At 39.7% G+C, this 22,571-nt stretch overlaps 2 protein-coding genes across 6 annotated transcripts; both read left to right on the forward strand.

Annotated features, from left to right (window-relative positions):
• Positions 1 to 3,052: 3,052 nt before the first annotated feature.
• Positions 3,053 to 10,189, forward strand: bdh2 (3-hydroxybutyrate dehydrogenase, type 2). 2 transcript variants are annotated; one of them, XM_085778508.1, is made up of 10 exons: positions 3,053 to 3,098; positions 5,101 to 5,188; positions 6,343 to 6,421; positions 7,143 to 7,239; positions 8,531 to 8,639; positions 8,998 to 9,058; positions 9,225 to 9,338; positions 9,621 to 9,679; positions 9,848 to 9,940; positions 10,057 to 10,189. In XM_085778508.1, exons 2-10 carry the CDS (start codon positions 5,117 to 5,119, stop codon positions 10,108 to 10,110), a joined length of 738 nt encoding a protein of 245 aa, XP_085634634.1. In that variant the 5' UTR covers positions 3,053 to 3,098; positions 5,101 to 5,116; the 3' UTR covers positions 10,111 to 10,189. The 2 variants fall into 2 exon arrangements, with proteins under 2 accessions (XP_085634634.1, XP_085634643.1); XM_085778517.1 differs by having other exon boundaries at positions 3,079 to 3,097; positions 5,097 to 5,188.
• A 262-nt stretch (positions 10,190 to 10,451) lies between these two features.
• On the forward strand, positions 10,452 to 21,682 carry LOC146991772 (sodium/hydrogen exchanger 9B2). 4 transcript variants are annotated; one of them, XM_085778466.1, is made up of 13 exons: positions 10,452 to 10,579; positions 12,576 to 12,829; positions 13,703 to 13,904; positions 14,500 to 14,670; positions 15,856 to 15,998; positions 16,370 to 16,497; positions 17,680 to 17,855; positions 18,234 to 18,340; positions 18,691 to 18,840; positions 19,066 to 19,174; positions 19,852 to 19,988; positions 20,204 to 20,426; positions 20,813 to 21,682. In XM_085778466.1, the coding sequence occupies exons 2-13, from the start codon at positions 12,707 to 12,709 to the stop codon at positions 20,872 to 20,874; spliced, it is 1,731 nt and encodes a 576-aa protein (XP_085634592.1). In that variant the 5' UTR covers positions 10,452 to 10,579; positions 12,576 to 12,706; the 3' UTR covers positions 20,875 to 21,682. The 4 variants fall into 4 exon arrangements, with proteins under 4 accessions (XP_085634592.1, XP_085634610.1, XP_085634601.1 ...); XM_085778484.1 differs by having other exon boundaries at positions 20,204 to 20,387; XM_085778475.1 differs by lacking the exon at positions 10,452 to 10,579 and adding an exon at positions 10,589 to 11,415.
• The last annotated feature ends 889 nt before the right edge of the window (positions 21,683 to 22,571 follow it).

Below are 22,571 nucleotides of genomic sequence, written 5' to 3' on the forward strand. Positions count from 1 at the left end.
CGCAATGGTGCATACCAACATAGGTCTTGTGGTTTTTGAACATTTTCATGGAAGCATTACACTCTATTATTACTTTAACCTCTGCCCTTAATATTAACAAATACATTATCTGTGTATTTTACTGCAAGTCAAGAACAACATGAGATTATTTATATTGTCCACAAGGGGGAACAGTTTGGTCAGACATCTTCAGCATCCAGCGCCACCTATAGGACAGGAAATCAATAGCAGCATCTATAAAGTAGGCCTATATAAAACACTCACATATAGTCGACTGACAGTATAAATCCTACCTATTATTATGTCCTACGGAGTCTATAAACAGAACCTCTCACATTCTCACTTTATTATCTCTACAAACAGGTCAGGAAAAGCTCAAATTGCCTTCGATCCATTGTTCAGAAGAATAAACTGAAGAGCTCTCTGGAGAGAAAGACTGTAGTTTAAACACTGTTTATGTACTGCAATGGCTCTACATTGATTCATTTAGTTTAAACACATCATGTAAATCTTTCACAGAGGCTTGACAGGCTGATTTGTATTAAATGGATACAGCCATAAGGAGGAAAGTACTTCAATTTTCTGCTCCAACTCAATCAATAAGTCATTAGGGTTTTGTTAAGAGTAGTTCTGGTCGATTGAAAAGGTCTGGAAGGAGTACTCCAGCAGTTGTGATTTGCACATCCAAAAGTATGGTGGTTGTGAGAGCTCAATGCACTGCAACGGAAAGTGTAAATGCACTGCAAATTCAGTCCTATACAATTAAAGTGTTCTGATGCAAATGCGGGTGTCAGGGGTACAACAGAGGTGTAATTATTCTGACAGCAGCTGAGTCAAAAAAAAAAAAAAAAGCTTTTATCTTGAACTGAACTGAACAAGTCCCAGACATTGGTCATCACTTTTTTAAGCATCCAACAGGACACTAAAATTGACCCGCCTTGTTATTGTCACGGTCACCCAAATTTATTCTGTAGGAGCAGAGATATCCAGATCTTTAGCCAATAGCACGAGGTCCCACTCTAAATTCCCAACCATGACATGAACATGAAGGTTCATATTCGGAAACAGTCAGCGTTCTCAGAGCATTCAACTGCATGGGATTTGTGTGGCAGAGGCAGGCACAAAGAAGTAAGTAACTCAACATTGCAGTTGACATTTCTTTGTAAAAGAAGCAGTAGCATCTTCTTGTTAGACCACAGTAAATGCCCTCATATTTCAAAGTCAATGCCATTTATTTACAACATGGGCTTGAGGCTTCAGTTGTTTTCCTGAAGGACTTCCTGAGTTATAGACCTTCAGAAGATACAACATCAGCAAGCGACCAGCTTCAGAGCCTGCCGTGTTGTTATAGGTCAGACACTTTATCTTTGCACGTATTGTCTACTGATTGAAGTGCACCCCTTGGATCTGTATACCATGCTGGCTCTCAGTCCTCTTATGAAGATAATAATGGTGACCTCACTTCCCCCAGGCCTCCTTCAAGAACAGTTGCTGGGCTGGTTAACCCTGTGACAAATGTAAAACTCTTCATGCATATTTTATCAACAGCTAAATGCAGTCTTTCCACATTTTCTGAATGTTTACCATCTCAATAGAAAATTGTGTCAAGAATCACACACACAAGCTGGATGGTCACTGTCGCAGTCTGGATGGTCTGCTTGTAGGTGATTGTTTATGTGATGACAAATTTGCATTGTAAAGAACACTTTTCTAATCTGATTAATGAACATCGCAATTTATAAAATGTCAGAGTCAGCAAACAGCATGAAAATGACTGTCAATAAAAAAGTGCTAAATCTTGTTATTGTTCTAGACAACTATTTTACACATATATTATTATTAGGTATTATTATTATTGTTGTTGTTCTAACCTGACTAAAACTAATTTAATGTAATACAACACCTGAAATCAACACCTCTGTAAAATTGTCTAAACACAAACTGGGCATTTATTCATGAGCCTGCATTTATTGCATGACTGTAAAATAAATATTTACAAATGCATGTGAGCTATCATTATACGGAGAAGGTAAAGCTGGCACAGAACATGTTGATGATGGATGGATGTTAGATGTAACAGAACATAGGCCTACTGACCAAAGAGCAAAAATACTAGAACACTTGAAGGACAGCACTGGAAAAATAATGAGCCCTGAGACTTAAAAAATTGCAGAGGACACATTGATCACCAGGAGCAAGGACCCTTTGATTTAAATCTATAATGTAACTCACCTGTGTGGAGAATGAAAAATAGAGAAAGATTTCAAATGTTCACTCTTGACTGTAGTCTCATTTCAAGGTCCATGAACTGTTCTGATTATGACACATGATCTTCATAAATAGATTAAACAGATCAACACACCTTTCTTTCTTTCTTTCTTTGTGCCGGAGTGCACATCAAGCTTCACTTCATACTTTGAAATGTGTGTAGGTAATACAAATATATTCTATATTATATTATAGGCCTAGGCTATATGATATGATGTGAATGTTGGGTGTGTTTTTTAATTCCTTTTTTAAATGAAATGTTTTTCTTGTCTTATGATGGTCAGATTTAGATTGAAATAGTACTGAATACATTTACACCAGCAGCCTAATCATTAAGCTTGGTTATGTTCTGTTCATAAACCATTAATCCTTCAGGAAAATAGATTAAGTCCCAGACTATAGTCTAGATCTCAAAGGTCAATTTCCATGGTTGTTTTTTTGTTTTGTTTTTTCAAAGCAAAACTGAGAAGAACAAACCCACTTGATAGATGTTGATAGATCCATCCAAGTTATTCTTTCAAGTTGTTGCTGCAAAGAAAAGAAAAAAAGTGTTATAATATCAAATGCTGCACTTGGAAATACTGAATAATTAATGAATAATCTCTCGTGCAGAACAACACATTTATTTGACTGAATTTCAACATCATTCAATCAACTAAAAAAAAATCTCAGCAAACACCACAGAAAACAGTATAGTGAGATCTCCTCATGGATCTCCTACAGCCCATTATCACTTCCGGATCAGCAGCCAATTGGCAGTGGAACAGAAGGTCACGTGTCGGCCCTTTGCTCTCTACGTGCACAGTGTCGGTCACTCGGTCCTGAACTCGGTGAGTTTCTGTCCTCCTAAATCGATATTTGGGTTTCAGCCTGTACATAATAATCATGTATCATCAACCTGTCTTTATCCTGAACTGTGGTAACTTAGCTTACTGTTGTTTTTGTCGTCAAATTCTCGATTAAAGAATTGCATTAAAAAAAACTGTAGGCGACCTGCAGCGGGGGAAAAAGTCTTTAAAAGTTCAGCAGCGCATTCGCAGAGTTAAGGCCTCATCAAGTATTGAAAAACATCTACATTTAATTTATAAAACATTCTGGTTCTGTCTGTTGCATGGACTGTAGCTATAGGTCTGTTGCCTGCCGTAATGCTACAGGCTGTTGTCTCTTTCTGTCTGAGCTGAAGGGAGACATTGGACGTTGGATTGTTTTGACAGCCGCTTTTTGCATCGTGTCAACATCATCAGTCATTGTCACTGCTTGAAGCAGGAGCTCAGAAAGTCATTGTTTCATTGTGGACGACAAATGTCTGATTTTAGCAGTTGTAACCTCCGTGAAGATGGATGTAGTAACTTAGGCTACAGGACTGCTGCACTAGACTGCAATGCAAGAAATATAAAGAAGGAGCTCAGCAGAGAAAGTAGTTCTGTGCTAATTTGACGCAAACTTGATTAAGTCTCATTGAATTTTGATTGCATGGCAAGAAACAATTAAATGCTGCTTAATTGTTTATGTGGTCACCTGGGCAGGGAGTGGGTTGCAGTCACAGCTCAGACTTATCTGCTACGATGAGATGAGTCCAGTGGGCTGCTCTGAAGAGACATTTTAGTGTTTGGAGTTCAGCCCAGTTTTTGTCTCATCAGACTGCTGCCATTTGACTACGTAACTTCCAGCGGACCGTCTCTCACTCAGTGGATTCTGTTTGGTCTCTCTACCACAAAAGGCCTGATTGATGGACTGTTGAGAGGGCAGGTACTCAGATCTCTGCGGACTGACTGATCTGAAGTTCTGTCAGCGTGACCTCTGACCTCCAGAGTCCATCTTGCTTGGTTGCCCAGATTCTCAACTCTGGAGGGATGTTTTTCAAAATATGACATTACTGTACTGAAGTTGTCCCTGCTGCTGGAGACACTCAGAGCTTCAGAAACAGTTTTACACCGTTTTTTTTACACAGTGGTCCACACAGAGTTCCTTCCACAGAGCAAGCAGTGTGAGATGTGGACAAATGTGTGCTCTTGTAAACTACTGTATGTCCACTCAGTTCAAATTCAAAAGAGTATATTATACTACAGAATATTAGAATATTACCTATTGATTAGCCACTCCCTAAAGATGAAGGATAGAATTACTGATCAAACAAACGTTCTCACACGGGACTTTTATTGAAGGTTACGTCAGTGTGAGTGATGTAATAACATGAGCCTTGGACTGTCAGTCAACCTTGTGACTGTTAGTTACGGGTGGTGGACTATTAACTCCACAGTCATTATAGACGACTGCCAGCTCTGGTTCTATGTAATTTGCATTAGAGGTTTCATAACGCAGGTGGTCACTTGTGATTTTTCTCTGAGCCTATGTGGCCTCGAATGGAGCAGCCTGCTGTCAAACCATGTTGTGTCTCTGCTCAGCAATGTCTGTTGAGAAACAGTCTGTCACTTCTTGGATTAACAGAGATCGCTCTTGGATTGAGCTCATCTTTCTGGATTGTTTCTTTTCTAAGGGCGATAAAAGTTTGACATTCAGACGGTGGCCCTATTCTTTTTACATACAGTACCATGAACATGCGTTTCAACTGGTAGAGCAAAGTCTGGTAGCTCTGAGTTTTTACTCAACCTTTGCTTTACTTATGTTATTATGCTCTTCAACTGGTGGCAGTAAAAAATACTGCCACCAGTTGAAGAGCATGTTCAACAAACAATTAGAATTTCAAATTGTTTTATAATTTTAAAAGATTATAAACTCTCACATACACATTTACAAAGATGTTTTTGATTTTAAATAGGAGCTTTTATCACCAAAACCAACCTGTTGTTATTGTTGTTCTGATCACTGCAGCAGAGGAAGGAGCACTATGGGCCGCCTGGACGGGAAAGTGATTGTGTTGTCAGCAGCTGCGCAGGGCATCGGACGTGCTGCAGCAATAGTAATGAGCTCTGATAAGTACACACTGATGTATTTCATTGCAAAGCACAGAGGGGAATACTTTATTTAATAGACTGTTGTTCAGACTCAACGCTGTGTATATTTTTACTTCCTTACCAACAGTCCTTCCATCAGTTTATGTTTATGCAAATAAAAGATTTTTAATGTCGTTGACGCACCATTATTAGCTTATACATTTTGGATCAGCCATTCAGCAGCAAACATTTATTTTTCCAAGAAAGACTAAGAATCACAATAACAGTGCTTGCATTCAGTTGCCTGTGTGTAAGTCCTTGTTTTGCAACATTTTGCAGGGAAATTTTTACAAGCATTTTCATAATCATTATTTTATGTGGCACGTGTTTCCAAGATGCCGTCACCACACGTGGATGTGTTGTAAATAACTGTGGTGATGATTTTTGAGGTGCAAACCCAGGTTCAAGACAAAAATCATGCACAATCCTCTGTGGTGTTTTTAGCATACAGATAGAAGACAAAACACTTGAGACGCACATGACATGTACTTGTCAAGATTGGGTCATCATCCCTTCCATTCCCATAAGTGGCATCTTGAAGTGAGTGAAACCGTGTGTTACAGTGATCTGTGCCGTGTGTGACGGGTGTGGAGGAATTTCAAACATACATAGGTCTATTTAGGTTCAGATCACATAGTATTAAAAACTGCATAAGGTGGAAGGTGTATATTGAGCGTTTTCCCATTTCGATGTGGTCTGCTCAGTAATCCAGCCGAGACTCCATCAGTTATCACATGACAAGTAGAATGGATTTGAACTGAGAGTTGAGGGGATTATAGGGTTAGATATTAACAATCTGTGTCCATAGTTACTTGGTAATAAGATCTTAATATCAGCCCTCTGTGCAGAGTAATTGCTTCAAATGTACCATACATTCATGCAGCAATTCATATTTGAGAAGTAGCAAAGGAAATCTGCCCCTCAGTTGTCACAGCCTTCAGTTTTTTCTTTATCAAAAATGTATTCAACAAAATGCCCTGGATGAATTTTAAAATATAAAGATATTGGCTTGAATCATATCAATATTCTACAAGCACGTATTCAGCTCCAAATGTTATAACATTATGCATAGTTACTGGAGTGGAACTGCTGGTAACTAACTCTAGTTTCTCATCCACAGGCATTTGCCAAGGAGGGGGCTCAGGTCACGGCCACAGATATCAATGGAGAGAAGCTGAAGGAGCTGGACGGCACCCCAGGTAGGACTGCTCTCTGTCGGTCTGCAGCTGCCACCTGCTGGACAACTAGTGTAATGTAGCCAAGACATCCGAGCCAATAATGTTCTTCCCTCTTCTTCTGTTCTGTCACAACTGTATCATGATCGCCCGAGTAACCTGGAGGCTATTAACTTGATACATTTCCCTGGTATCCCTGCAGTATACTATGTTGATTAACAGTTTGGTCTAAAAAGAGTAAAAGCCAAAGATTTGCAAAGAAGAAACCCAAAATTGTATTTGGTTAGTAGTTATCAAAATCATTGATTACATTGCTTCAGTTGTCCAGTCAAATTAATTTATACTTAAAAATGGTGTCCAAGTTAGTTTTTCAAACAGCAAGGACAATGCAATCAACTGACATACGCTACTGTACATTTCACAATATTTAATTAATATAATAATCATATTAATTAAATTAACAGGAAGTGATCAACACTCCTCACAACACAACAGCAGCTCAGTGTGAATGTGTTTTATTGTGGTAACATCTATTGTTGCTTCTCTTGTTTGACACTTTTGGGCAATAAATAATTTACTCAAGGCCACTGACTAAAAAAGAAAAAAAATTGTTCATCTTAAACACAAAATTATTCTGCAGTAAAATGAAGTCATAGTCATACAAATACAGAATACATTGTATTACTATGCAACCAGGGCAGGTGTCATTATAACTGAATGGGACCTTTTTCTTGATCATCAACAGGGATCAGAACCAAGGTGGTGGATGTGACTAAGAAAGACCAGGTGGAAGCTCTGGCCAAGGAGCACGACCATGTGGATGTGCTCTTCAATGTTGCTGGGTACTTTTTCTTTCCTTCTCACTGAGCTATTGCTACATTCAGCATGCAATTAACACACAACTCTAGTTGTACTGCCAACATGCTGTCTCCACATTAAGCACATTTACCCATCTCCTGCTTAACTACATTTCCAAAATCCCCACACCCTAAGGTTTAACCTCCATTTGACCTTTTGACAATCTCCTTAGCAAAGGTCTCTGAATTGGCACCTGCCACCAGTAAAATCACCGAGGGGCAGGGGGCTGTTGCAGTTGTTGCTCTTGGTCAAAACTCATTGTTTTAAATTCAGTAATTCATATGTGATAAAAGAAATCTTGTGTTCTTTTTGTTTTGATTGTAATTGACATAGGTATTTGAGCCATATGGGTCCGTGTATCTTTTGGTCATTGGATTTTCGTTTGATGAATGGGAATTAAAAAACAAAAAATGATTGGTTAATTGGATTTTCATATTGAAATACAAAAAATTAAATTGAAACACAAAGCATTTTTCTTTTTGAGTGTCACTGAGCAATTAACTACTACATTTTAAAAACAGTTTGATTTTCATGTTCTATTTCATATAACAAAAATAAAATCACTAGACGACAGAAACAAACAAACAAACAAAAAAACTTTATTTTCATATTCTGACACTGGAAGTTGTCATTTACAAGGCAAGACTGCAGGCCGGGCTGGTCTGTAGAATAAAAGCAAAGTCTTCACACAAACACATGCACACTCACCACATACAGAGTAGAAGAAGGTTCATACTGTGGTAATGACTTTTGCCACCTCTAACTCCAAGTGTATGTTGTCTACTCAAGCTGATGCCATTTTCAGCTCAAAATCTCATCAAACTTCTTGCAGAAAATCCTCTTCTTGTGTGCTATGTGCACAGATTTCTGTAGATGTCAGGCATCTTTTGCCATGTCTGAAATCATATCTGAGTAGAGCGCCAAAGACATTTTGGCATACAGAACCATAGGCACACAGGTGCAGTGCTCACTGGTACTCTTGCCTTGAAAATTACAACATCTGGTGTCAAAATATGAAGAAAAAAAGGCATCTGGGGTTTATTTGTTCCTGTTGACTGGTGGTTATTTTTTGTTATGTGAACTAGAACATGAAAATCAAGCTATTTTTTTAAATGAAGCTAATTGCTGCTTGACACTCAAAAAGAAGAACGGTTTGTGTTTCAATTTTACACTGCCCCCCCCCCCCCCCCCCCAAACCACCACCATATGTTTGGGCGTATTTTACTATTCCAGGTTTATTATTGTCAGGTGCATTTGTCGTTGTTCTGTGTACAGGTTTGTGCACCATGGTTCTATCTTGAACTGTGAAGAGTCTGACTGGGATTTCACCATGGACGTGAACGTGCGGAGCATGTACCTGATGTGCAAGGCTTTTCTGCCTAAGGTGACCTTTGCCCGCTTTACCCAATGCTTAACACAGTTTATCCTGTTTTCGAGAGAATGAAATACGTGGGTACCGCTGTAAATGAAGTGACATATGCTTTTATTTTGTTCTCATCCTTTGTTCGCTGGGATTAGCTGTATTACTCTGAGCCTGTGACATGATGGGAGGTGACTGCCCAATCACTAATCCAGCTTTAGCTGCAAACTAACCAAACTGTCTTGTAGGGGGCATTTTAGTTTGGATCATAGTCCTGGTTATGTAAAAATGTAAACCTAAGATTGTTACATCATTCTAATCTTCATTTCACCAATTATAACCCATTTGCTGTCCAACTTTCTGATTTATTTTGTTCTTCTAGATGTTGGCAAAGAAGTCTGGAAACATTATTAACATGGCCTCTGTTGCATCGAGCATAAAAGGTTAACAATATTTCACAGAACTCTTCACTGTTTCACTAGTTAATAGAACTGATGTTATGCATTAAGTCATTCAATGAAGTATGACCATGTTCATTGTAATCCTCTTATCATAGATAACTGCTTTGCGTGTATCTGTGTGTGAGTGACATGTGTTTCCCTGACACAGGTGTTGTGAATCGGTGTGTCTACTGCACCTCGAAGGCTGCAGTGATCGGCCTCACCAAGTCTATAGCTGCTGATTTCATTGAGCAAGGCATTCGCTGTAATTGTGTTTGTCCTGGTGAGTTTTTGAAGAAAGGGTTCTCTTATTCTTTCTCAAGTATCACTCGAGGTTACTTTCATTTTATTAGATAGCAGTGTCCTGTAGACATCCTTGAAAGCAAATTAAACTAACGGTTTTGGAAAACTTAAGGGCTTGTCATGTTTGAGGACACTATTTCAAAAATATATAGGCACTAAATGTTTGCAATATAAATTGTTGGGTTTTTGTTTTGTTTTTTTGTAAAGATTTAAAGTCTCTTGTACGTATTTATTTATATATGTTTTATTTTATTTTTCTAAGGAACTGTTGACACTCCATCACTAAGGGGTAGGATCCAGGCCCAACCCGACCCAGAACAGGTACTGTCCTCTCTGGCGTACTCCGTCATTTTCTCCATTCCTAATCTGACAGTAATTCCTGCATGAGTCATGTTAACAGGTACATCTTATCTTGGTTTTCACTAGAAGAAATCCTGATGGTCAGGTATTGAAGATAATAAATGCCATAACTGTAACCCCTCTCTGTAGGCTTACAAGGATTTCATGGCAAGACAAAAAACTGGCAGAATGTGTACAGCTGAGGAGGTGGCACACCTGTGTGTCTACCTGGCCTCGGATGAGGTGAGCACTGGACAACATATATTTGAGGGTATACACAGCACGCACGCTCAAATGTAAAATTATAACTCAAAATACATACATTTTGAAATAACTTACCTGATGCATGTCCTCTGCAGTCGGCCTATGTGACAGGAACGGAGCAAATCATCGATGGAGGATGGAGACTCTGAGAAACCTGCAGCAGGCTCATCCTAATTGTTTATTGAAGCAAATCACAGAACCCAAATAAAGTGACCACTGTGTGATCAACTCTTGTGTATCTTTCTTGATATGGTGGACTTTGTCCAACTTGAAGCCATAATGTATCCATTGTCAATTATTGACAGACATTGTGACATTAACTAGGTACAAGTTAACACATATATAATAAATCTGTTTTTAATGCAAAACAATGTGGTTGAATCTCAGTGTTTTTAATTAATAATGAAATGTGTTATAACATCTGTTAAAGTCTATTCTTAGTCATATTCATCAGTGACTTTTTCATTGAGCTAACTCCCTCCCCTGACCCGGAGCTCCTGTTCTCGGTATATACACCACACTAATCCGCCTCACTCCTTTTTCCCAGCTGGTCTCTGCCACAACGCTGCCAGGAAGCTGTGTGCCGTTCACAGGACATGACGGAGTGTCCGATATGAGGTGAGGTGGTTTTTGTTTTTACTTATAACATCTGTGTTGATGCAGTCAGGGGGTCGGGAGCAGCGGTGTCGGTAGCTTTGCGGCTGCGCTTTTAAATGGGAGTGGGTCGTCCACTGACAGCAGCGCCCAGGCAGCTACCGGAGATGAATCCAATATCGGACAAGGCACATTCATAGTGGAAATGTTGACAACAGCCACATTTTTACAGGAAGTGAAAGTCATGTTATGAGCTTTCATGTGGCTGAGCTCACTGTACCGTTATTGTTAACCGTGGTAACGTTAACGTTAGGCTACTTTGCACTGACTTGACCTTTACACAAAGCAGCATGTAGATTTTAATGTCATGTGAGATAAACCGATGCAATGTAGGCTACAACTAAACTTTGATTCACCACTTGTATAACTACTTAGAGGGCAACGCGTTTATTTAGTCTAAGTTTTACTGGAAGTGAAGAGGGTATGGCCGCGTCCGATAATGGAAACACTGACTGGTTTATCGCGTGTAGTGGATTTAGCCCGTACACCGGCTATTTACTGTGGCGCTAGCTGTGTGTCCAGCTGGCTACTGCGGCTACACGCGTGTACACAGCCTTCACCAATAAACCAGAACTATAAACATCAACCTGTCCTCTAAAACACCGTTTGTTTAGCCGGTCTGTACGGTCGGGAGCAGGTTTGTTGTCGCTAGAGTTGCTAGTAAACTCTAACCTACTTGAGCTAATGCTAAAGTAGCCATATGGTGAAGCTGTAAGCGTTGATTAGCGTGGTCTGTCCTCAAGTGGATTAACCAGCGTCTGTCACTACAGACAACTGTCAAAACATTGTAGTAGCGTCAGGTTGGTGTTATTATTTTCCATCGTTTGTGTCGCAGTGTAAATTAAAATGGTGTGAATGAATGGTGAACAGAGACTGTGAACTGGGATGTCCAGGTTTAGTGCAGCCCAGTCACTCTGTAAAATAGTTTCATAGGCTACACAGTATTAGCTATTCATCTGGTCCCGACTCAGGTCAGTTTTCTTTGTATCATTAACACCCACCACAGGGCTCCAGCTTGGTTCCAATTGGGGGCATTTTGGCCCTAAAATTTAAGACAGTGCAAGTAGTTTTGTTTTTGTTTTTTCATCTACTTTGCAACCAGTAGGAAATACTGTGGTTGATTTTATTAACAATCAAATAATCTGGAATCTGTCATTACAGGTGGCAGGCAAGGTGTATGAGGATCATAAATGTGAATATTTGCTCTGCAAGTCAATTTGTGCCCCTAAATTTTCTGTTTGTGCTCCTAAGATCTTAGGTTAGGGGCCACTATGCTCCTAGTAAAAAAAAACTTAGTCTGGAACCCTGACCAAGTACAGTTTTTGTAAAAATTAAAGAAAAAAAATCAATGTAAGTCATGTTACTGTCGGAACTGTATGTTTGACTACACAATATAACACAACTTTGTCACTGTATGTCAAAATACAACAACATTGTTCTGCATCTCCTTCAGAGAACATAAACATCCCTATCACATAGCTATACACACTCACATACATCAACACAGAAATGCTATTGCAGCATCGGGTACAAGAGCACGAGACTGCTGAACAGCCTCCTGCCACAAGCTGTGAGACTTTTAAACAAAATCTGAACTTTTACTGATCTCTGAGAAACGTTTTCTCATTTTGTTCTTAATTTCATAATTAACAACTAAAGTTTGCTTTGATTCTATAAATAAAAGGTTGAGAGAAAATATATACCGTACATTAAAAAAAAAATTGTAGTGAACAAATATGAATGTGCATACTGGCCTGAAAAACTATTTATCGCAATAGTAGGCTACAGTATGTGAGGTAGCCTTATTGCCCATGTCCTAGCAGTTTGAGGAGATTGATTTGTGTCTGAGATATGACTTGCTTCATGTCATGCCAGCTTCCACGCCTGTATCAACACTGTTCTCTATGATTAAGTAAACAATAATTTGTTTTCCTACTGATAACTCGTGGTATATGAATAGGAGCTTGAGGTCATAGCTGGAGAGACAGAAGCACAAGTGAAGGAACTTCCCATCCATGGCCAGCCCCACCCCTCAGCTTCATGCACTGTGACAGAGGAGTGATTGGACCAGAAATACTGTAGCGACCTGCCATGGAGGACTCTCAGCCAAAACCTGTTACCCCTGAGCCGAGCCCTGCTCCCAGTCCTGCTCCCAGTCCAGCACCCAGCCCACTGCCGGACAGGACTACTGTACCTGCAGCAAACCATGTGGAGGTAACGTATTTCTCTAAAAACAATCTTGACAATGTAAATTTGTACTATTCAGTTCTTACTACCTCAACAAAACAGAAAATGTCCCTTTAAACCCAGTAATTGGTTTTTGGTAGGTTGTAAATTCCCTTATTTTTAACATTTGCTAAACAGGAAAATTCAAGCCACATACTAATGATGTTGCTGTTATGTTGCTCTGTGTCTTTGTCATTCCTATTAGTCTGCTGTTATATGTTGTGAATCCTCCATTCTGACCTTGTTAAAAATAATTGTTTTCCTTAAATCATTCATGATTATTAATGGAAATGCAACCAGTGTGACATAGCTTAAACCTTGTGCCAATGTACCATGTGAGTAATATGACAAAGGGGGTGTTCTTGGAGGTATAGTTATCAGCCTCTTGGGCAACTTCATATCTTCAGTGTATTATTATTTGCCAAGAAACAGTAGCTTCTAATCTGCCGGTGTGACGTACCTATGTGTCAGCAGCGTTAACAGAGGTTTCACAATTAATATGCCACACAGACATCCAGAAGTATTCTTATCCTTCGATAAACACTGCGTTCATATTTGTGTCAGTGTGACACTGTAGATGTGATTCCCTGTGTAAGATGCTTCATTTCTTTTGTCTGTGACTGTGTCTGACTATGACTGATCCAGATAATATGCACTGCGGTGAACAGTGGTCATTTAGGTAATTTGAACAAGTGCAAAGAGCACAGTGGGACATCTTTCTTGTTTTTTTTTTTGAGTATAGCAGGCCATTATAGAAACTGAAACTGAATGCCAAAATACATGTTCTCATGCATTACCTTTAAAGACATGGGTGTTTCTCATTGGCCTGTTCTTCTCCATGTCCTTACTCTTCTTCTCCAGCACCTAAACGTGAACCAGATCCAGGTGGTAGTGCGGCGCTGCTCAAGTCCAAATGTTACAGAGGAGACGACCTATTTCATCCCTCGAAACCCATTGGTGGATGCCGGGACAAACACAGACCCCCCTGTGGTCTGCTGCCCCTTGCTCCACAGATTTTGCCCATGCCCACCCAGAGGCCTTCTGGCCTCTCTCATTACCAAAGGTGATAAAGCAGTGGTGGTTTCCATGACCTAATTATCCTTTGTCCTAATCTTTTAGTCAGGAAAGATCAGGATCAGGAAAAACTACAGAGAACATGGCTGGTGTAGGCGCTGAAATCCAATAATTGCAGTCATGGTTTAAATGAGTAATTACGCTGTTATGATTAATAAATATAGTAATACGCACAAAGTCATATACTTATTTATATTCCTATAAAACTGGAATCTACAGTAATTACCCCCATTTTTCTTTACATTCATTTGTATAATGCATATATGCAAAAGGATACAATCACCGTCATACTAAGGTCTTATAGTAAGGGCCAACCAAGATACCACTCTAGATTTATGTTCATACTGTGAGAGGCTTTAAGAATGGACATAAATGGATGGTCAGTCATGACCTCTTGGCAGCTTAATCTGTACAGCGTTGTTTTCTTACGACTCACATTTGAGGAGTATTTGTATTTGGAGTTTGGCAGTTGTAATTTGTTTATCCCTCATCCATATTCCCTCACTTCTTTCTTGTGTATGTGTGTGATGATGTAATTGTTGGCTTTAACATGCTCTCTTGACATTCCCCCCTGTCCTCTGCAGTCCTTTTGGCAGCTGTTCTTTTCGGAGTGGTTTGGTCTATCACAGAGGATGAGTGTCTTCCAGGGGGAAACCTGTTCGGCATCACAATACTCTTCATCTGTGCACTCATCGGTGGCAGATTGGTGGCTCTGGTCCATCTGCCCAAACTACCACCGTTCCCGCCACTCCTCGGTAAGACAGACAATTCACTGGTTCTGTTTAAAGCACTGGTGGGTTTATACAAAGCCTAATTTCATGCAGATGTTCAGTAACAAAACAGGGAAGGGAAAGCTTCGGTTCAGGGCAGTTGGTCATCGTGGGCCCAGCCTCTTACTCCAGATAACTACAAATGTGTTTCAGAATTCAGTATCTAAAGCACAAACAATTGTATCTGTTACAGCTCATTCAAGTTGATATTGAAGCCACTTTTTTAATGACAACCTCTCGGAGAAGACTTAGATCTCACTGTGAATTTCATGTACAGTGGAATCACTGAAATAATCTAAAACTAAACTCAAATGTATTTGAAAAGCTGTTGATTTACACAAGGGAGTTCTGTTTAACTGTATGTAGCTGACATGATCATTGTCCTGTTAAAAATGTATGTTTATGATCCTCGGATTTACTCGGACATGTTAGGGGGACAAAGATAGTCATTAGAAATTAAGAAATTTAAGTGATAAGCTAAATAAGCTTAGTTTGCCCAGTGTAGTGCAAATATTTTACATAAGTGATGCTAGCTTTCACCGAACCACTGCAGTGGTCATAAAATATTATAAATGTCTTTTTTCCTAACAATTGGCAATGGTTTGAATGAGAATTCCTGGTGTCATGATTTGGGAAATGGTAAAAGTCTATAACTGCAGCCCTAACCAGAAAAAAATCAAGGAAACCAGAGCCACTCCTCATTTTCAAATAACATCAAAAGGTAGAGTGAAGTGCAACTTGGAGTTCGTTTATCTCTAAGCTTCACTTTCCTGTTTTTCTCTTGTTTTTGGGCAAGTCCTCAAAGAATACTGTAGTCTGGTTTCAGTGTCAATTCTTGAAATCTCTTTTTTGGCATCAGTTTTTGATATCTGTCATGTATGTGCATTGATTCCTAATAATGTAACATTCCCAGTCACGTTGTCTGTTTTAAACAACTGAATCATGAGGTTTTAGAGTGTCTCTAGATATTTTTGAAACTTGACCTACAGTTTTCACAGTCCACACTGAGCCTCTCAGTCTCAGGTGTCCAGTTTGAGCAGTGAAAGTTCAAATAGCAACAGGTGGGCTTTATTCTTGTTCCGTAACTGTATAAGAGCCAGCACTAAAGAAAACACAGTATTTCATGCTAGAAAGGATAATCTTTCCTCTCACACTGTCTCTGGGCTGTAGGTATGCTCCTGATGGGTTTCCTGCTGAGGAACATCCCAGTAATAAAAGACGGGGTCAACATTGACTTCAGATGGTCTGCATCACTCAGGAACATTGCTCTGGCTGTCATTCTGGCCCGAGCTGGTCTCGGGTTGGATCCCACGGTACGTCTCACAGCCCCGCTATTGGAGCTGAGTACATGCACACAGAAACATTTAGACATATAATAACAATGCTGTAGTCTCGTACCTGTGCATATGGCTCGCCTATACTGAAAATATTCCTAATTTGGAGACTGCAGACTGAAAAATCCTGGATAGATTTGACCAGTTTCTTCAAATTGTTTAACTCATCTTACCAGCTGGCAAAAAATCCAATATATTTAACATCCAGTGTTATAAAGTGGGTAGAGCCAAGCAAATGTATGTAAGCCATAATGAACTAGTCATTTCGTCCTGCTTATATATCTGTACAGAGTGCGATTAATTACTTTTACAAACTCGAACTTGAATTGTGTCTGTGTCTGTGCTGTCAGGCTCTGAAGAAACTGAAGGGTGTGTGTGTACGTGTGGCGGCTGGGCCCTGTATTATAGAGGCTTGCACCGTAGCTCTGGTCTCACACTTCCTCATGGGCTTGCCCTGGGTGTGGGGTTTCATCCTCGGGTAAATATAACACCACTCACTCCTATGACTGTCCCCATTCTTCATTCTCTTCTCAATTATATTCATTCATACCTTTGTTTAGTAAAAGTGTTGAAATCATACAAATCACAGGGGAAAAAAGTTATTCAGTCATTTTTATACAGAGCAAGGGTTATAGTAAATGCTTTCACTTAATCAGGCCTGAAAAATGCAGATCTAGTTAGAACTCACGTTCTCTTTTTCAGTGCAATAGTTGTTATTATCTTCCTAACAGAAAGAAAATTAGTACTTGCACCATACTTCCATTATCTGCTGTGTGCAGATTGTCCAGCTGTTTGTAGCACAGCAGCATGTCCTTCTAGTGCACAGTTGTGGAGTGAGCATGTCAAAATTAAGAAGTAAGATGTGGACGGTTGTCTAACACTAACTGTGTACAAGAAGCAGGTCTCCGTGGAGCAGAGGATGGAAACACTCTGCTCCCTGGGCATTACTAGATCATATTGCACCCCCTGGTCTACACACAGGATGTTGCTGAGTGATATGTTTTTCAGGGTTGGTGTCAGGACACATTCATCTGCTCTCTTCACAAGAAGATATATCTATATTTGATGGATTTTGTTTTATTCTGTGCAGAAACTAAATAAAATAAGAACCTTAGTATTTCCTCCTATCATGTGCCATGAAAGGACCTTGTCATATGGGGCCTTATGATGGCCTTTTCCCCCTCCAAATGCTTTGCTTATCAGTGCTGAGAGGGTTGATAAGGGCCAAAGCAAATATTTTTGTGCAATTCAAAGGTCAATTTTTGAGGCAAGTTTCATTTTAAAAACTAGGAAGATTACTATCATACTGTATCTAGTCAGTTTCCATTGGTTCTCTTTTGGGATTCATTGCAAAATGTAATTATTTGATTTGATTTAGAATTTAAAAGTTATACATTTGCAGCACCGTCACATCATGCTCAGGCTTCATTCAAGAATTACTATATGATCATTTCTCTATCAAATCGGAGCCCAGTATCTCATCTTGGAGACAGCAGTATCTCAAAAAAAAAATCCTGTTTGAATATGCTTCATGTGTCTCTTTTTTCTGCATCTCTCCAAGTGTATTCTAATGCAGCTGTTTCCAGCTGCATTTCTGTATTTGTTATCACCTTTCCAGGGCTAAGTAAATTCATAAACACCCATCTCTTCCACATTGTAGCTTCGTGCTGGGAGCTGTGTCTCCAGCAGTGGTGGTCCCCTCCATGCTGCTGCTGCAGAAGGACGGTTACGGCGTGGAGCAGGGCATCCCCACCTTGCTGATGGCAGCAGGCAGCTTTGACGACATTCTTGCCATCACTGGGTTCACCACATGCTTGGGGATAGCCTTCGCCACAGGTAGCCTGCAGTTGTGCTGAGTTCAGTTATGTTTTTGCAACACAACACTATCTTATCTGCAGGGGAGCGGCACCCAGCATAGAAGGCTGCTGTGTGGGTCAACACTGTGAAACACATGAAATAAATGACTTTAATCTGTAGTTTTGTCAGGAGCTCAGCAGAGGGTGGAAGAGAGCTCCTGTTGAAATGTTTGTGTGCCAGTTCACAGTGGTTTTTCTACACCAGTGTAGAAAACCACTAGAGGTCTGTAGGACTGCACTAAACCACATTTGAAACCATAAATAAAACCATAAAAACTTCACACAGCTGCTGTCACACATCTTTAAAACAATTAATTCAGTTAATCAATTGTTAATTTTCTCTGCTGATCCTTCCCAGGCTCCACTTGGTACAACCTGCTCAGAGGAGGGCTGGAGGTGGCTGGTGGGATGGTTGCTGGGATTCTTCTTGGCTTCCTCATCCAATACTTTCCTAGTGTTGACCAGGTAGGAATGATATCACCATGACATTAGCCAGTTTTACTATTGTGTAGTTATCCTGACACCACAGCACAGCCTGTGTATGAAATAACAAAGTCAGTTAAGTGCTAGGTTCCTGCCTCCAAAAGTCTGAGAACAACAAGAGCACTTAAGTGGGGAAGTTAAACAGGATCAAGAATTTCCTTACATGACAAATACGACTGGATCATCTCAACTCTAGAAATGTATTTTTGTTACATGTCACAGTAAAGATTTGTAAATAAGAAACCCTCAAGCATGAATCGGTGTGTGTTGAAGATTATATAGACTATATATACACAGATTTCATTGTGTAATTTGTGTCTTTTTTTCCCCAGAAACACGTGGTGATGAAGCGTTCCTTCTTGGTGCTTGGTCTCTCCGTCTTTGCTGTGTTCGGCAGCGGTGTGGCCGGTTTTCCCGGCTCTGGAGGCCTCTGCACTTTGGTGTTGGCCTTTCTAGCGGGGCTCGGCTGGGGGACGGAAAAGGTAGCAACCCAATGCATAAGATATTTGTCATTCATACATTTTTCACATTTTCTTTGAGAATGTATTTTGGGACTAACCCAAAAAGTACATAGCATGATCAATTTGTTAACTCATACCTCTTCCAATATGTTATCCTTCATCAGTCCATTAAGTCATGTTTTCACTGCTACAGTATGTGTGACAGACAACAGAAGGAAATGTTTTTGTGTGATCTGTTTTTTTAAGGCACGGGTGGAGGAAGTGGTGGAGTGGGCATGGGACGTGTTTCAGCCTCTACTCTTTGGACTCATAGGAGCGGAGATTCGAATTTCTGAGCTGGAGGGACACACAGTTGGTGAGACAACCACACACACACACACACACACACACTCACAAAGACTTCATAATAACACAGCAAAGGATTCAAATGTGACGGTATGGATGTAAATGTATTTGCATAGCCAAAAAAGAAGCCCAGGGAGAGTTTCAATCTCTCTATCTTTCAATACTAGTGTGTCAGTGTTGGCACTCACATACTGTATTGCCATAGTAGTTCCATCCAAGACAAATGGCCACAATAACATGGTTTAATGTAATTTCAGCTTTAGAAATGTAAGACACTTTACAATCTTCACTACCCAGAATTCACTTTGATACAATTTCAGAGCTTCATCTTCTCCAGGAATATCTGCAATGCTGATAGACTGCAATCATTTGAAATGGTCTATTAGTGTGTGTGTGTGTGTGTGTATAAAAGTATATTTGTGCTTCGGAAGGAACTCCCTATGTCAAGAACAAGAAAATGCCTCAACTCTCACAGGCTTATTAAAGAAGAAGATGAGTGTAGCAGATGTGCTGGGCATTATTAAAACTATTACTGAATTGTTCTAACTGTTCTTCCCATTAAGAAATAAGTTCATTCTGCACTTTTGCAAATGCCACTGTTCTGAGCTCAGGTTGGAAAAAATCGTCTTGGGATTAAAAGAAAAGTCACATGTGCTGTCTCCGTCCGACCCTCGTCTCTCTGTCTAGGTCTGGGTATTGCGTCCCTGCTCATTGCCCTCCTGGTTCGAGTCCTGTTCACATTTGTGTGTGTGATGTGTGCGGGCTTCAACATGAAGGAGAAGGTGTTCATAGCTCTGGCGTGGATGCCAAAAGCCACAGTGCAGGTTTGTCAGCACTGAAATATTGGTCTGAATTTTAAGGAGTGTCTCTTTTCCAGTTAAATGTTTTTGTGGCACACATCAGCAGTCTTGTCTGTAAACATCTGAATTAGAAGTACACACATGGAAATATTAGTAAAATGTTCCCTCATGGTGATGATGGTAAATGTCTTTTTGTGAGTGAATAGAGGAAACACTGGTGTTGTCTCATTCCCCCTCAGGCAGCTATAGGCTCCACAGCTTTAGACATGGCCAGAACAAAGGATGAGAAGGAGCTGCAGAAGCACGGCATGGATGTGCTGACAGTGGCTGTGCTGTCAATCCTCCTCACAGCCCCAGTAGGAGCTCTTATTATAGGGCTCTCTGGACCTCGTCTGTTACAGAGACCGAAGAACTCAGCCTGTGGTGAGCGAGTCAAACCCAATTTATCAGCTTTTTTCTTAGGTAGGTAAAAGTCCTACATTCAACATTTCAACACAGCTCAAAATCCCCATCCAGCCTCGCTTCGTAGTCGCGTCGAAGTAGAGAGTATCCTTTCCCTGTAAAACTGTGGTCTACTTCACCTTTGTGCTAGCTGCGAGGATTTGCATAGTTTTTAGGTTGGCTGTTTACCCTGTCATTCAAGCCTGTGTCTTTTACATCCACACAACGGTGGCATTGTTGCTGTTACAGTGTAAGAACATTGGATAAACCACAGTGTACAAATGCTCCTCATGAATGTACACTTGTCTTTAGCATGTGTTGTGTTTGTACTTGCTGTATGTGTGTCGTCAGGCTTTTACTGAAGCTTGCAGTAACATTATCCTCCCTTGTCTCTTTCCGTGGTGCAGGCACCGGCGCAGGAAGTGAGGATGACAATGAAACTCCTGTCACCTATGAGAGTACACTCTGACCTCACCTGTCTTCATCAAGCAAACGAGGACTTTTAACCAGACTTTTCGGTGTGCATTCACACCTTGGATATTAGAGCTTTGTCTTAGCCACCGAGTGGCTCTCGTTGTCTCTCCGTCTGCTGCTCAGCTCTTCATGCTCAACATGCTGCAGGGACACATGAATCATACTGTATTTATAGGCTGTGGTGATTTCCAGACAAGTGACCCACATCCAGGCATCTGCACTGTCATGCTGTATGAACACAATACAAGAGGTGGTTTTGGTTCTTATCCCAAATGAACATCTATATTACGCATCTATGTACAGTATAATATATATTACCTATAATATATCGGTGTGGGTGAGTTTGGTTTACATGTTTGTAAAGGTGGCTACTGTTTCTACATGTCATCTTCTCTGAATCCATGATTTACCCGTTTCACATTTTTTTATGAGAACATTTCTTTAAGATATTTACTGTATGTGGATTTTAAAAGTTGATGCACTGTTTTATTCTAAGCCATATCCTCTCGAGGGCTTTGTAAATGAATGTGCTGACAGTAGCAGTATTTATTATTATTATTATTATTATTGAATTAGACCACACATTGGATCCCATAAAGTTTTTTTTAGGTGTTTTGCACTCGGTACATTTTTGCAGCTTGTGTTTGTGTATTTTGCTTTTTTTTTTTCTACAATATGTAATTAGACATTTGTCATGACAATGAGAAGCAACTATTAGCAGTTATGTGAAATTTTACTGAATTCAGATATAGTTTTTCAGATATTCTTTAAATAAATAAAGAACAAGTTGTCCACCTGTTGAATTTTTGTTGTGTGAAGTACTTTTCTTCAATGTGGTGAACTTTCAGTACACTGTATTGATGTATGTTTAGTAATTTTACTAACTTATCAAAGCATTTTATACTATACAAAAATCTAAATTCAGCACTGATGAACTCACCAAATGACTTAATACAGATGCCATACATTTACGGTAAATTGGACTCATTGGACTATTCTCATCAATCTCTGTAAATAAACCTGACTAAAATACTAGTAATGTGTGTCTTATGAAAAAATGACCACTTGGGCAAGGGTAATCATTACTTATGTTAGAAGGAATTATTGTATTGTTAAATTATTTTTAGATTACTGAAATACCAGCTTAATTCAAATTTATTAATAGCTGAAAATGAGAAGAATTTGAGTCTATCGCCCATGTTAATGACTTAATATCATTTTGAAAAGAAGAAGAGTGCCAGACACATTTAGAAAGGAGTGTTCACTGTTTCCTAGTCATTCATTTACATGTGTTTTCCAAATCAGGGTTATGTGTCATAACAGTGAGAAAAGGGAATGAAGCAGCCATTGTGTTTGCCAAAACAGTTAAAGTTGATCATCCTGACTTTTCTTCTGTACATTTTACATTTCAAATGCGGAGTGAATGAATTCCAGCTGTCATCTTACAAAAGGGTTCAGAAACACACAGTCACTCATCATGACAATACAGATCAACACAAACCAATTGATGTATAAAATATTGCTGATTAATTAAAAAGAAAATGCTCCAGCAGGAAGTCACCTATAAACAGCCGTTCTGACAGTACAGGGGGTAAAAAAATAATAAGAAGAAAAAATCTTATGCGGCATTCATTATCAAACCTCAGTGGGCTGGGATGTTAAAACTGTGTTTAGCTGGATTTTACTCAACAG

Source organism: Trachurus japonicus, chromosome 1 (genome assembly GCF_045865225.1).
Source record: "Trachurus japonicus isolate A0001 chromosome 1, Traja_1.0".
Lineage (NCBI taxonomy): Eukaryota > Metazoa > Chordata > Actinopteri > Carangiformes > Carangidae > Trachurus > Trachurus japonicus.